At 36.8% G+C, this 13,828-nt stretch overlaps 2 protein-coding genes across 2 annotated transcripts in view; one reads left to right on the top strand and one right to left on the bottom strand.

Annotated features, from left to right (window-relative positions):
- Positions 1-13,828, top strand: part of EFCAB13 (EF-hand calcium binding domain 13) — a 174,298-nt gene that overhangs the window by 124,158 nt on the left and 36,312 nt on the right. Inside the window, exons 40-42 of the mRNA XM_044389151.3 lie at positions 2,276-2,329; positions 5,624-5,677; positions 13,579-13,683. Coding sequence (XP_044245086.2) covers positions 2,276-2,329; positions 5,624-5,677; positions 13,579-13,683 — 213 coding nt within the window. The remainder of the gene's footprint in view (positions 1-2,275; positions 2,330-5,623; positions 5,678-13,578; positions 13,684-13,828) is intronic.
- On the bottom strand, positions 11,283-13,499 carry LOC113265668 (cell division control protein 42 homolog). Its single transcript, XM_044389330.1, has 3 exons — positions 13,479-13,499; positions 11,981-12,060; positions 11,283-11,754 (listed from the first exon to the last, which is right to left on the bottom strand). The coding sequence occupies exons 1-3, from the start codon at positions 13,497-13,499 to the stop codon at positions 11,283-11,285; spliced, it is 573 nt and encodes a 190-aa protein (XP_044245265.1).

The following is a 13,828-nucleotide window of genomic DNA, read 5'->3' as shown; positions in this document are numbered from 1 at the left end:
GATTCATTACCTGCGTATAACACCCAGTGCACCATGCAATACGTGCCCCCCTTAATATCCATCACCAGCCTATCCCATTCCCCTACCCCCTCCCCTCTGAAGCCCTCAGTTTGTTTCCCAGAGTCCATAGTGTCTCATGGTTCATTCCCCCTTCTGTTTACCCCCCCTTTCTTCTTCCCTTTCTTCTCCTACCGAGTTTCCTACTTCTTATGTTCCATAAATGAGTGAAACCATATGATAATTGTCTTTCTCTGCTTGATTTATTTCGCTTAGCTATGTTAGTACTTTAGATCTAAACTTATATTTAAAGAAATACTTTAGCAATCTTTCCTCTGTATCACTGACTCAAAAGGCATTATTAAGATCCCATAATGTTCTATGTATTGTGCTAAACACTGAGAATATAGAATTTAATGAGACATGATTTTGGCCCTTCAGAAGATTATAATCCAGTAGGAAAGCAGATTGGCCCTTCCATAACCCTGCCAGGTGTCCAGAAGACAGAGCAGAGACTTCCCAAGGTTTAGAGCAAGTTCAAGGACCCAGAGAACTCCTCCTGCAGGGCAGGGTCCTAAGCTGTCACCATATAGACCCAGTCTAATAGGTCAGGAAAGGCCTGGCACACATTCTATAACTTAAAATTTTTTTTTTCAGTTTTTCCTCCCTTCCCCTTTTAAAGTACTAGTCTGCACCTTGAAGACAGAATCAAGACATAAACAAAAATCAGCCTCTCTGAAGAAAAGCATTTCTAGAACAAATGCAGCTATATTTCACTGCCTTTATATAGCTCAAAGTAGGACAAAAATTTATGAAATACGAGTTCTTTTTACAATGTTAAAAAGCTGAATTTTCAACCTTATAAATAGAAGAAGCACTTCATGCATAGGGATATGATGCATTATTGTTATTTAAAGAAACAATGACAAATCCTTTGACTTGCAAATCTAATCAAAATCTAAAGAAAATGTTGAAAATAGTGGAACAACTCAGCCATGAAGCAATGTGCCTACTGTTTTTATATGATTATAAAATGTGAAAAAAGTCCTTATCTTGCCCCCTCTTTTGGTGATGTGATCATACATGAGACAGGCACAAGGTTAACCAAGGGGGGTGGTGAGGGAGAGATGGGAACCACAGCTAGGAGTGGGAATAGAGGTTAAGTAGTCCTAACACAGACTTGATAGACCAGGACAGGTGGTAAAAGCATTCCGAATGGAAATGCTAGTGTGTGGGGGTATGCACACAGTGTGGTGGGACACAGAAAAGAATAAGAAAGAGCAGCTTCAGCCAGTTAGGTTATTGTAGTTAAGGAGTCAAAACAGAGGTGACCATCATTATGATAATATGTCTGCTCTGATCCTCATTTATTTTTAAATCCTCACGCTGGCATTCGCTGACTGACCTCCCTTTGCACTTGGCATTTTATCTTGCCATCTGTACTGGCGCTTCTTGCTGTGTACGTCAGTTCGACTGTCAGGCGCTTGGGGCTTTTGGCTCCTCTCAGTAACCCCTTCTTTCACAGGGTCACAGGAAATGTTTTGCTATTTGATGCTCTGCTGGGGCTGTGGAAAATTTGGTGCCTGTCCCAGACTCTCCTGCCGAGATGTCAGTGCTCTCATTTCTTCTCTACTTTCCACTTGCTGTAGTTTCTCAGCAAGTCTGTATGTGCAGCTGCCTTCCAGGGCTCCGAATAAACTCTCAAGCACAGGCCCCGTTTTTCTCGGTTGGTTTGCACAATTGAAAGAGGCAGCTCACTAAAGTGAATGGCTTAAAAGTTTTTTTGGTAACAAGGAAAAAAAAGATGCCATACCCCTATCTCCTTATATCAACAGAATGAATGTGTCTTTTTTAAAAGATTTTATTTTTAAGCAATCTCTGTGCCCTATGTGGGGCTTGAACCCACAACCCCAAGATACAGAGTCGCGTGCTCCACCAACCCAGCCAGCCAGGCACCCCAAGTGCGTCTTCTTTTCATCACCATCTAAAAGAGAACTCATTCTGAGTTCTGAAAGATATTACAAAAATTCTGATTTTTTTTGTTTATTATATATTTCAAAGTGCCTTATTTTGTAACTGATTCAAAATCTTTCAGAAACAGGAATCTTCATTGATTATTCTTGATAGCTTTCTTTTTTCTTTTCCTTATATTTATTTGGAATTAAGTTAGATCATATTTAGGTCAATACATACAACTTCCTTAAATTGCTGTGTTTACATTAATAATTTTGTAAAATTCACTGTATTTACCCTTGTGACCTAGTTTCTTATTTTACAGCTGATAAGAAAGTGAACAAGAAGAATGGGATAAAAGATAGAAGATCATCTACTGGTGAGTGGAAAATTTGTTAATTAACTAATTCATTTATTTAACAGATATTTACTGAATAGGCAATGCTATGTTAAGTGCTATAGATTTGAATAAGTATAGTAAACTTTTTAAACTTACAGTAATATCTGTGACAGATTCTTTTTGTATATTTTGCCACTTTTAGATTGTTTCCAGTGAATGTAGTCAAAAAACTAAACCCAAAATTCAATGAGGAAAGCCAATTTGCATTTATTAGTCAAAAATTATTTATTTATCTGGCACCCAGGAGAACTTTTTGTAGAAAATATAGGAAAATAATTTTGTGACCTTAGGGTAGAAAAAGATTTCTTAGACAGGTGACCAAGAGTTCTAAGCATGAAATTTTTAAAATTATTAAATTGGATCTCATCAAGAGAAACAACTTTTTCCGAAAGACACAGTTAAGAAAATAAAAGGCAAGACACACACTGGGAGAATATATTTGCAAAACGTATGTGACTAAAGACTGATACCCATAATATCAAGAACAACTCAATCATAAGACAAACCAATGAAAGTGGGCAAAAGATTTGAGTGGATATTTGACAAAAGACAATATGTATGTTGACTAAATGAATTTAAATTAAAAAAATTCCTATGGAATTTGAAAAAAATTTTTTTATTATGTTATGTTAGTCACCATACAGTACATCCTTAGTTTTTGATGTAGTGTTCCATGATTCATTATTTGCGTATAACACCCAGTGCTCCATGCAATACGTGCCCTGCTTAATACCCATCACTGGCCTATCCCAATCCCCCACCTCCCTCCCCTCTGAAGCCCTCAGTTTGTTTCCCAGAGTCCGTAGTCTCTCGTGGTTCATTCCCTCTTCTGTTTACCCTCCCTTCATTCTTCCCTTCCTTCTCCTACCGATCTCCCTATTTCTTATGATCCATAAATGAGTGAAACCATATGATAATTGTCTTTCTCTGCTTGACTTATTTCACTTAGCATAATCTCCTCCAGTCCTGTCCATGTTGCTGCAAATGTTGGGTGATCGTTCTTTCTGATGGCTGAGTAATAGTCCATTGTATATATGGACCACATCTTCTTAATCCATTTGTCTGTTGAAGGGCATCTCGGCTCCTTCCACAATTTAGCTATTGTGGACAATGCTGCTATGAACATTGGGGTGCATATGGCCCTTCTCTTCACTACGTCTGTATCTTTGGGGTAAATACCCAGTAGTGCAATGGCTGGATCATAGGGTAGCTCTATTTTTAACTTTTTAAGGGACTTCCACACTGAATTCTACATCTTTTCTTAAGTGCTACTTTATCTTCACAGAGGCTCTGAGACAAATAGTCTCATCTTCATTTCATACATCAGAAAACTAGGACTCCAAAAAGTTAGGTTGTTTACCTAAATTTCAATAGGTAATAAATAGTAGAGAACAATATTCAAACCCATGTGTTCTTACTTTAACCATGGCAGTTTTCTCATTTCACAACTGCCTATTTCTATCATAAGAATTATACACTGGAGGGGCGCCTGGGTGGCACAGCGGTTAAGCGTCTGCCTTCGGCTCAGGGCGTGATCCCGGCGTTATGGGATCGAGCCCCACGTCAGGCTCCTCCGCTATGAGCCTGCTTCTTCCTCTCCCACTCCCCCTGCTTGTGTTCCCTCTCTCGCTGGCTGTCTCTATCCTGTCGAATAAATAAATAAAATCTTTAAAAAAAAATTATACACTGGAAATAATTCTGTTCCCTTTAGAAATTAATGGTGTGTATGTTTATTTCTCCAAAAAGGTTTAAGGGAAGTGAACTTCATTCTAACCATGTGTAATCTCCACATAAACTGACACATGTTCCACAGGTCTTGTATATTCCTGCCAAAAAAAGATCCATAACGCATAAGTAAAATATATGGAACATTTCAGCATTGGTAGGAATTATCGTATTTTTTTTTCTCTTTCCTAAGGAGGGATGTTAGGTATCAGAGACCTGGACAAGGTACTAGGGAACATGGGCATTGAACTCACCAAAGAAGAAGCTGGAGAACTGAGACGAAAACTTCCAGTTGATGGTGACTCATTTTAGATATAAAAAGCCCTTCAGGAAAGCTTGGTCTTGAGGGTTTATATAAGAGTTTTTCTGAAACCAGATTAATTTTGTGATGATAAAAACCATGCAAAATCTCAGGAAAAACTCTAGTTCTAGAGTAAGAACTAATCCTGTCTTCCATTTTCTGAATCCATATAGAATGCAAAGCACTTCACTAGATTGATTCCAAGACCATCTTTCACATCTGGGAATGTTCAGAAAGCACAATTAAAAGATGGAAAAGGAAATGAATGAAAGAGCACTGTATATCCTTCCCACATTTCCCATTCATTCCTGTATTCTGACACAGCCCCATAATACTACTGAAATTTCTTTCAGGGCACCAGTAACTTGCCATTTGCCAATTGCATTAGACATTATTCACTTTTTATTGGAGCTTTCTACTGTCTTTTATATGGGTGATAATTCTGACCTTCTTGAAATTATGCTAGTTCGACTTCTGTGTTGTTCCCTCTGACCTGGATCTGCTCATTCTTGGATTTTCATTTTCCATACTCTCTCTGGGTAATCTCATCACTCTCTGTGGTTCAGTCTGTCATCTACATGCTTGTGACTGTAAATATGTATTTCTGTATAGGTTTCAGACCGGTATAGCCAAATGCCTGCTAGACACTTCCACTTGGATATTCCATGGGAGGCTTCTTTTCCTCAGCATATTTAAAACTCAATTCACTATTTTCCCACCTAGTCTCCTAGTCCTGTATTCTCAATCTCATTTGTGCTGTCACTGTCCATCTAGTTACTTAAGCTAGATATATGGGATTCAGTTTTGATTCCCTCATTTCCTATCACCCGCTATCTGGATTATCACCCAATTTTTTAAGTTTTACCTTTATATAAACCACCTAAATTTAAACATAACCACACACAGATGAGTAGATGGATATGTGACAAACCAAGTATAGTAAAATGTTAATAGTACAATCTAGATGGTGGACATATGGGTGTTTATTGCACAGTTCTTTCAACTTTGCTGTGTGTTTACAGATTTTCGTAATAAAACTTTGAAAAAAATCCCACATATAAATCCATCAATGTCTTTCTGCCCCTGCTACCACTGCCATTTTTTTAGATCAATCTCAGAAACACTAAGAATTATGCATTAAGTGAGCCCAAATAATGATATGGAATAATGGAATTTAGCTTGTTTCTGGCTGTTTTATAATTTTTAAATGAATCTGCTTTGTATCTCAGTTATGCCTTATTTTATAGCTAAAGGGAAGACTGATCTGAAAACACCGATGGATACAGTACAAGATAATACAGGTCAGTGAGAAGTTACTGTAAATTTAAGATCCCAGTTTTTTACACTAAACTGTAATTTTTCTCTGATAAATATTTTACTGAAGTGTGAAATACATTATTCCTATGTCATATAATCATATGTGTCCAGCTTAAGAATTATTGTAAAGTGAACATATATATCTATTTACTGCCTGGTTAAGAAATAAACATTATCAGTACTCCAGAAGATCCCCATACCACTTCACAGTCACTTCCTCCATGCTCTCTGCAGGTAACTGCATCCTTTATTCTAGGAGCACAGATTAGTTTCACCTGTTTTTGAAATTTGTATAAATGGAACCATATGATTTGTGTTCCATGATGTCCGACTTCTTTCCTTTAACATTATAGTCCATGTTATTCTCTGAGATTCATCCATATTGTTGCATATAGCAGTAGTTTGTTAATTTTCATTGCTGCATATTATAAAGTCTATTAAATTATAGTCAAGGAGATCTTTAGAGAACCTGCTGTAGTGGCTGAAATGATTTCTAACGAACTCATTGTACCTGAATACATTGCTGTGCAATATTCCATTGTGTAAGTATACCACAATATACCTCTCCAATCTACCATCACAGGACATTTCCAGTTTGGAGCAGTTATGAAGAACATATTGCTCTGAATATTCTGGATATGCCTTTTGGTGATCATATGTGCACAATTCTAGGCCATATGCCTAGAAACGAAATTGCTTTGTTATAGGATAGAATTGTGTATACTTTATTAGATATTGTCAATCCATTTTCTAAAGTAGTTGTACCATTTTATACTAAACTAACAGTATCTTAGAGTTTCTTTCTTTTTTTAAAAAAAGAAAATAGAGCTACGTTTTACCAAGTATATCAGAGTTTCGATCGTTTTACATCCTTGCTAATACTTGATATCTATCTCTCTTCTCCATTTTGGCCATTCTGTTGGGCATGCAGTAGGATCCCACTGTTACAGTTTGCATATCCCTAGTGATTAATGATGTAGAGCACCTTTTTCATGTTTATTGGTTATTTGGATACCTCTTTTGTAAAGTTCCTTTCATGTCCGTTGCTTGTTTGTCTGTTTGGATGTCTGTGTTTTACATATTGAATTTTTAAAAATATTTATTTATTTTTTAAATTCAAGTATAATTAGCATAAGGTGTTATATTAGTTTCAGGTATACATTATAGTGATTCAGCAACTCTGTACATTACTCACTGTTCATCATGCTAGGTGTACTCTTTAATCCCCATCACCTATTTCACCATCCCCCCACCCACCTTCACTCTGGTACCCATCAGTTTGTTCTCTATAGTTAAGAGTCTGTTTCTTGGTTTACTTCTCTCTCTTTTTTCTCTTTGTTCATTTGTTTTGTTTCTTAAATGCCACATATGAGTGAAATCATATGATATTCATCTTTCTCTGACTTATTTCACTTAGGATTATAGTCTCTAACTCCATCCATGTTGTTGCAATGGCAAGATTTCATTCTTTTTACAGCTGAATAATATTCCATTATGTGTGTGTGTGTGTGTGTGTGTGTGTGTGTGTGTGTGTGTGTATACGCACACAGACACACACCCCACATCTTCTTTATCCATTCATCAATTGATGGACACATGGGCTGTTTCCATAATTTGGTTATTGTAAATAATGCTGCAGTAAACATAGGGGTGCATATATCCTTTTGAGTTAGTACTTTTGTATTCTTTGGGTAAATACACCAGTAGTGTGTTTACTGGATCATAGGGTACTTCCATTTTTAATTTTTTGAGGAACCTCCATAATGTTTTTCCACAGTGGCTGCACCAGTTTGCATTCCCACCAACAGTGCATGAGGGTTCCTTTTTCTCCACATCCTTGCTAACAACTGTTGTTTCTTGTGTTTTTTATTTTAGCCATTCTGACAGGTATGAGGTGATATCTCATTATAGTTTTGATTTGCATTTCCCTGATGATGAGTGATATTGAGCCTCTTTTCGTGTGTTGGCCATCTGTATATCTTCTTTGGAGAAATGTCTGTTCATGTCTTCTGCCCATTCTTTAATTAGTTTATTTGGGCTTTTTTTATTGTTGAGTTGTATAAGTTCTTTATATATTTTGGATACTAACCCTTTATTTGATATGTCATTTGCAAATATCTTCTCCCAATCTGTAGGTTGCCAATTTCAATCTCTTTGAGTTTGTTGAGACTTGTTTTGTGGCCTAACGTGATCTATTCTAGAGAATGTTCATAAAATATATTTTAAATGTGGGACAGGGTGTGTTCCATATGCACTTGAAAAGAATGTGTGTTCCACTGGTTTTTTGATGGAATGTTCTAAATATATCTTTTAGATCCATCTGGTCTAATGTGTCATTCAAAGCCATTGTTTCCTTCTTGATTTTTTGTCTGGATAATCTATCCATTAATGTAAGTGGGGTGTTAAAGTCCCCTACTGTTATTGTATTACTATTGACTTCTTCCTTCATATCTATTAATAGTTGCTTTATGTATTTAGGTGCGCCCATGTTAGGTGCCTAAATATTTACAATTATTTTACCTTCTTATTGGATTGTTCCCGTTATCATTATGTAATGTCCTTGTTGTCTCTTGTTACAGCCTTTGTTTTAAAGTCTATTTTGTCTGATATAAGTACTTTTACCCCAGCTTTTTTTTTTCCACTTCCATTTGCATGATAAATGTTTTTCCATCCCTTCACTTTCAATCTGCATATGTCTTTAGGTCTGAAATGAGTCTCTTGTACACAGCATATAGATAGGTCTTGTTTTTTTATCCATTTCATTACCCCATGTCTTTTGTTTGAAGTGTTTAGTCCGATTACATTCAAAGTAATTATCAATAGGTATGCACTTATGGCCATTAGTTACTTGTTTTATGATTGATTTTGTAGTTCTTCTTTGTTCCTTTCTTCTCTTGCTCTCTTCCTTTGTGGTTTGATGGCCTTCCTCAGTGATATGCTTGAACATCTTTCTCTTTATTTTTTGCATTTCTGTTGAAGGTTTTTGATTTGTGTTTACCATTAGGTTTATATATAATATCTTATGCATATAGCAGTCTATACTAGGTTGCTTAAGTTTGAACACATTCTAAAAGCACTAAATTTTTACCCTGTCCCATGTTTAAAATAAATCTTATCATACTTTACATCCTTTTATTTTGTGAATCCCTTGACTGATTTTTATAGCTATAATTGATTTTACTGCTTTTGTGATTTAACTTCCATACTGGTTTTATAAGTGATTAATCTACTACTTTTGTTATGTTTGTATGCACCTGTGAAATGTTTTCCTTTCCTAATTTTCTTACCCTTGATTATGGCCTTTCCTTTCTAAAGAATTACTTTTAACATTTCTTGCAAGGCTAGTTTAGTGATGAGGAACTCCTTTAACTTTTGTTTGTCCGGGAAACTCTATCTTTCCTTCTATTCTGAATGATGGCCTTGATGGATAGAGTATTCTTGGTTGCAGGTTTTTTTTCCTTTCAGCACTTGAGTCACTCTCTTCTGGCCTGCAAAGTTTCTGCTGAAAAATCAGCTGATAGCTTTATGGAGCTTCCCTAGTATATAACTGTTTTCTCTTGCTGCTTTTAAAGTTCTCTCTTTAACACTGTTTTTTTGCCACTTTCATTATTGTATGTCTTGGGTTGATTTTGTTCTGAATCTGGATTTGTTTCCTTCCCCAGATTAAGGAATTTTTCAGCTATTATATCTTCTAATAAATTTTCAACACACTTCTCTCTCTCTCTTCTTCTGGGATCCCTGTAATGCTAATGTTATTATGCTTGATGGTGTCACTGAGTTCTCTTAACCTATTCTCATTTTTTATTATTCTTTTTTCTTTCTCCTGTTCAGGTTAGTTGCTTTCCATTACTGTCTTTCAGCTAGCTGATCTGCTCTTCTCCTTCCTCTAGTCTATTTATTCACTCTAGTGTGTTTTTAATTTCAGTTAATGAGTTCTTCATCTCTGGTTCTTTTTTATGTTTTCTATCTCTTTGTTGAAGTTCTCACTGTGATCCACTGATGGTAAAAATGTCAAAGTTAAACCCCTCTGGTTTTTATTTTTTATTTTTTATTTTTTTATTTTTTAAGATTTTATTTATTTATTCGACAGAGATAGAGACAGCCAGCGAGAGAGGGAACACAAGCAGGGGGAGTGGGAGAGGAAGAAGCAGGCTCATAGCAGAAGAGCCTGATGTGGGGCTCGATCCCATAATGCCAGGATCACGCCCTGAGCTGAAGGCAGACACTTAACCACTGTGCCACCCAGGTGCCCCCCACTCTGGTTTTTAAAGCCAAATGTTATGGGGATTCATCTTCACGGTGCCAGCCCCCCATGTCTCGGGTGCCTGGTATGAGGTCTATTCCTCTCCCTTGTCCGTGCTTGTAATGTCCCTCCCATTTGTGGTTAGTCTTCCTGGAAGTTTGGTTCTAACCACATCTCTGCCTTCCTACCATATTTTTTTCAATGTAACAACTTCTCTTCAATTAACTGTGGAAGATCTGTGCTGCCAGTCTTCAGGTCATTTTCTGAGTTAGTTTCACTGATGTGTGGATGTATATAGGTATATCTGTGGACAAGGTGAGCTAAGGATCCTCCTACTTCACCATCTTCCCTGGAAGTCCATGTTGAATGTTTTTATTGTCTTTTATCTATAGTTTTTTATGTATTCTGGATACAAGTCCATTGCAGGTTTTATAAATCATAAATATTTCACTGTATATTTTACCTTTCACTTGTATTTTATCTTCTTTTTTTTTTGACAGGGAAAAATATTTTTAAATTAATACTCAGTCCATTTGGTGTATTTCAGAAGGTACAGCACTTTTCTTCATTTATCAGTGAAAGAAGTTAGAAATTAACTTAAAAAAATATCAGCAAATGGCAAAAAATTTCCTTGAAAGTCACAGTCACATGTATAGTGCACCCTAGAAAAAAAGAGGGGTAAAACAGGTTCTACCCACTTTCATGAGTTTCATCAAGTACTGGACCTACTCAGGGGTGGAGAGAAAGGCAATTTTCAAAGTATATTATTGAGGTATTTACTATACTCCTTCCTAAGAGCACCAGTTGGGGAATAAGTGTTCTAAACTAGATCTAGGAAGTGGAATGTGAAATCAGTCCATCCTCCTTCCCTTAAGGGCTGTCCAATGGTTAATGAATTTAAAAAACATGACTAAATGAAAACATCCCCACACAGACACACTCTCTCCCCCACCAAAAAGGGGAAAAAACCCAACCTAGATGTTCCAGGTTATTCTCTAGTGTGGATGGAGCCTGGGAGCAGGCTCAACAACACAAATCAGTCTGTTACAGAGTCATTGCAAGCATACCTCGCTTTTAAACAAAAAAATATTTTTGAAACAAAAAAACAAAAACTAGTACTAATCACTTTTCTGACAATACACAATTACTCAGATTAACTAGTATCAAGAGGGGAGGAGGGACCATACCCCTGGACCTTGTCTCACACAAGTGCATGTGGGTAGGTGCAGGGCATTGGTCATGATTGCAAAAACAAATTGTAATTTTTCATCTTTAGTTTGATTTAACATTGCTTTTAGTACAATGCTGATACCAGCTGTGCAGAAGGACTCGGGGAGATGTTCATATCAGTGGACACCTATGGCTCTTTGGTTCTGGAGGCTCCAGGCAGCCAGTACTGCTTGGTCAAATACATTCATTAAGCCTTTCTGTGCTAGTGCAGAACATTCCACATACTTGACCATCTTCAGGTCACGGGCCAGCTTTTCAGCAGTCTCTGGAGGAACAGGCTTCTGTTTGTTCTTGGCAAGTTTCTCAGTCATAGAGGAGTCATCTCTGAGATCAATTGGGGTCCCAGCCAGCAAGAAAGGAGTCTCTGGACAGTGGTGAGTTATCTCAGGCACCCACCTTTCCTTCACATTTTCAGATGAGGATGGAGAGACCACTGAAAAACAGACTAGAAATACATCTGTTGGTGGATAACTCAGTGGTCGTACTCTGTCATAATCCTCTTGCCCTGCAGTATCAGAAAGCCCAAGAGTGTATGGCTCTGTACCAATCATAACTGTGACTGCATTGTTATCAAAAACAGTTGGCACAGGGGCGCCTGGGTGACTCAGTGAGTTAAGCGTATGCCTTTGGCTCAGGTCAAGATCTCGGGGTCCTGGGATTGAGCCCCACGTTGGGCTCCCTGCTCAGCTGGGAGTCTGCTTCTCCCTCTGCCTCTGCTGCTCCCCCGCATCATGCATGTACACTCGTGCTCTTTCTCTTTCTCTCTGTCTCCCGGATAAATAAAATCTTCCGAAAAAACAAAACAGTTGGTACATACTCAGACGGAAATTTGTTTATTGTGTAGAATATCAGAAGACACATTTTACCAATGGTACCATCACCCACAACAATGCACTTTGATTATCTGTACTGCGGAAAGAATTTTGTGTCTACTTGAATATTTCAAGTTTGATGGGACCTCAGCTTCTCTGCCAGGGTGTTGGTGGCACCGCACAGGGTCTCCTGTTGTATTTTGTCTTCTGATGAACAAAAGTTTCTCTTTCACATGTAGTTGAATTAGTCAATCTTTTCTTTTATAGTTAGAGTGTTTGGGGGCTTGTTTAAGAAATCCTTGCATACACTAGGGTCATGAAAACTTTTCTTATTTTATCTTCTGGGAGTTTTGTTATTTTCCTTTCACATTTAGATCTATAATCCACTCAGAATTGATTTTTCTATATGATATGGGATAAGGGTCACTATTGTTTTTCTTTTTTTTTTCATTCAGTTAGCAAACATATAGTACATCATTAGTTTTTGATGTAGTGTTCAACAATTAATTGCGTATACACCCAGTGCTCATCACAACACTTGCGCTTCTTAATACCCATCACCCGGCAACCGCATCCCCCCACACCCTCCCTTCTCTAACCCTCAGTTTGTTTCTAAATGGATATTTAGCACCATTTATTGACAAGATGATCCTTTCTTTTCATAAATGAAAGACCATAAATGTGTTGCTATACCTGGGCTTTTTATTCTTTTTGTTCTTTTTCTTTGGTCCATTTGTTGGTCGTCGTGCCAGTACACTGCTGTCTTAACATAGCGCTAATATGTCTTGGTATCTGAAGCGTAAATCCTCCACATTTGTTTTACTTCCTTCGGCTTGTCTTGGCTATTCTTGGTGATGTCCTTTTTGTCATTAGAAATATCTGTTATTTGTGCTTTCTCTCTTTTTTTCCTTTGTCAGTCTTAGTGCAGGCATTTGTTAGTCTTTCCAAAACCCAACATTGGCTGAATTCATTTTATTTAAAGTTTGTTTTTCATTTCAGTAATTTCTGCTTTTGTCTTTATTATTTTTCTTCTCCTTTTGGGGGGGTTTAACTTGCTGTTCTTTTCTAACTTCTTGAGATAGAACCTTGGGTTATTGATCTTTTCATCTTTTCTACTACATGCGTTTAAGAGTGTAAATTTCTCTCTGAGCACACCCTTGCAAGTTTTAATATGTAATATTATTATTGTTACTCAATTCAAAATACATTCTAACTTCCAGTGTGGTTTATTTTTTTGACACATGATTTATTTAGAGAAGGATTCTTTAATTTCCAAACTTATAGGATTTTTCTAGTATCTCTTGCTATTGATTTCTAGCTTAATTTCATACCCTATATTAAACAGTTATTGGTACCATCATCTTTATTATTCTAATAATTTTTAAATTATATGAACCTTATTCGATTGTGAAATATTACTTTATAACCATCATTATGGGAGCATCTCTTTTACCAGTGTTAAAGAAATACTATTCATTCTCTGTGTCTGCAGTTGACTACTTGTTGTTTAGCAGATATCATTATGCCTTATTTCTCTTTAATAATTTGAAATTATGATATTTAAAAAATGTTATCTTTTTCTACTTCTTTTGTTTTGAAGGAGGAGAAGTTGACCTCAGTGAGCTGGATAATATCCTGCAAAAAATGGGGATAGAGCCCTCACCTAAAGAACACTTGGGGCTGGAGAAGTCACTTCCAGTTAATGGTGGGCATTTCAAATATCAGAATAGTCTTCAAGAGAGTTCATATTGTCTTCAAGAAAGTTAATATAGTCATCAAGGGAGTTTTTCAGAATTGCAAGTATTGGGTAGAATCTTCAGGGAATTAGAATTATGTCCTTAAATTATTTT

This window comes from Ursus arctos, unplaced genomic scaffold (genome assembly GCF_023065955.2).
Source record: "Ursus arctos isolate Adak ecotype North America unplaced genomic scaffold, UrsArc2.0 scaffold_24, whole genome shotgun sequence".
In the NCBI taxonomy this organism is placed as follows: domain Eukaryota; kingdom Metazoa; phylum Chordata; class Mammalia; order Carnivora; family Ursidae; genus Ursus; species Ursus arctos.
This window is presented reverse-complemented; position numbering and strand designations above follow the sequence as displayed.

Bases quoted from the DNA above. Each gene is read 5' to 3' on its own strand.
- LOC113265668 (XM_044389330.1), bottom strand. From the start codon at position 13,499: ATGATATCTGCTAAACAACAA. The intron at 12,061-13,478 runs GTAGTCAACTGC...AGATAATCAAAG, and splicing joins TGATATCTGCTAAACAACAA to TGCATTGTTGTGGGTGATGG. The intron at 11,755-11,980 runs TGTACCAACTGT...CCCAGGCGCCCC, and splicing joins AACAAATTTCCGTCTGAGTA to TGTGCCAACTGTTTTTGATA.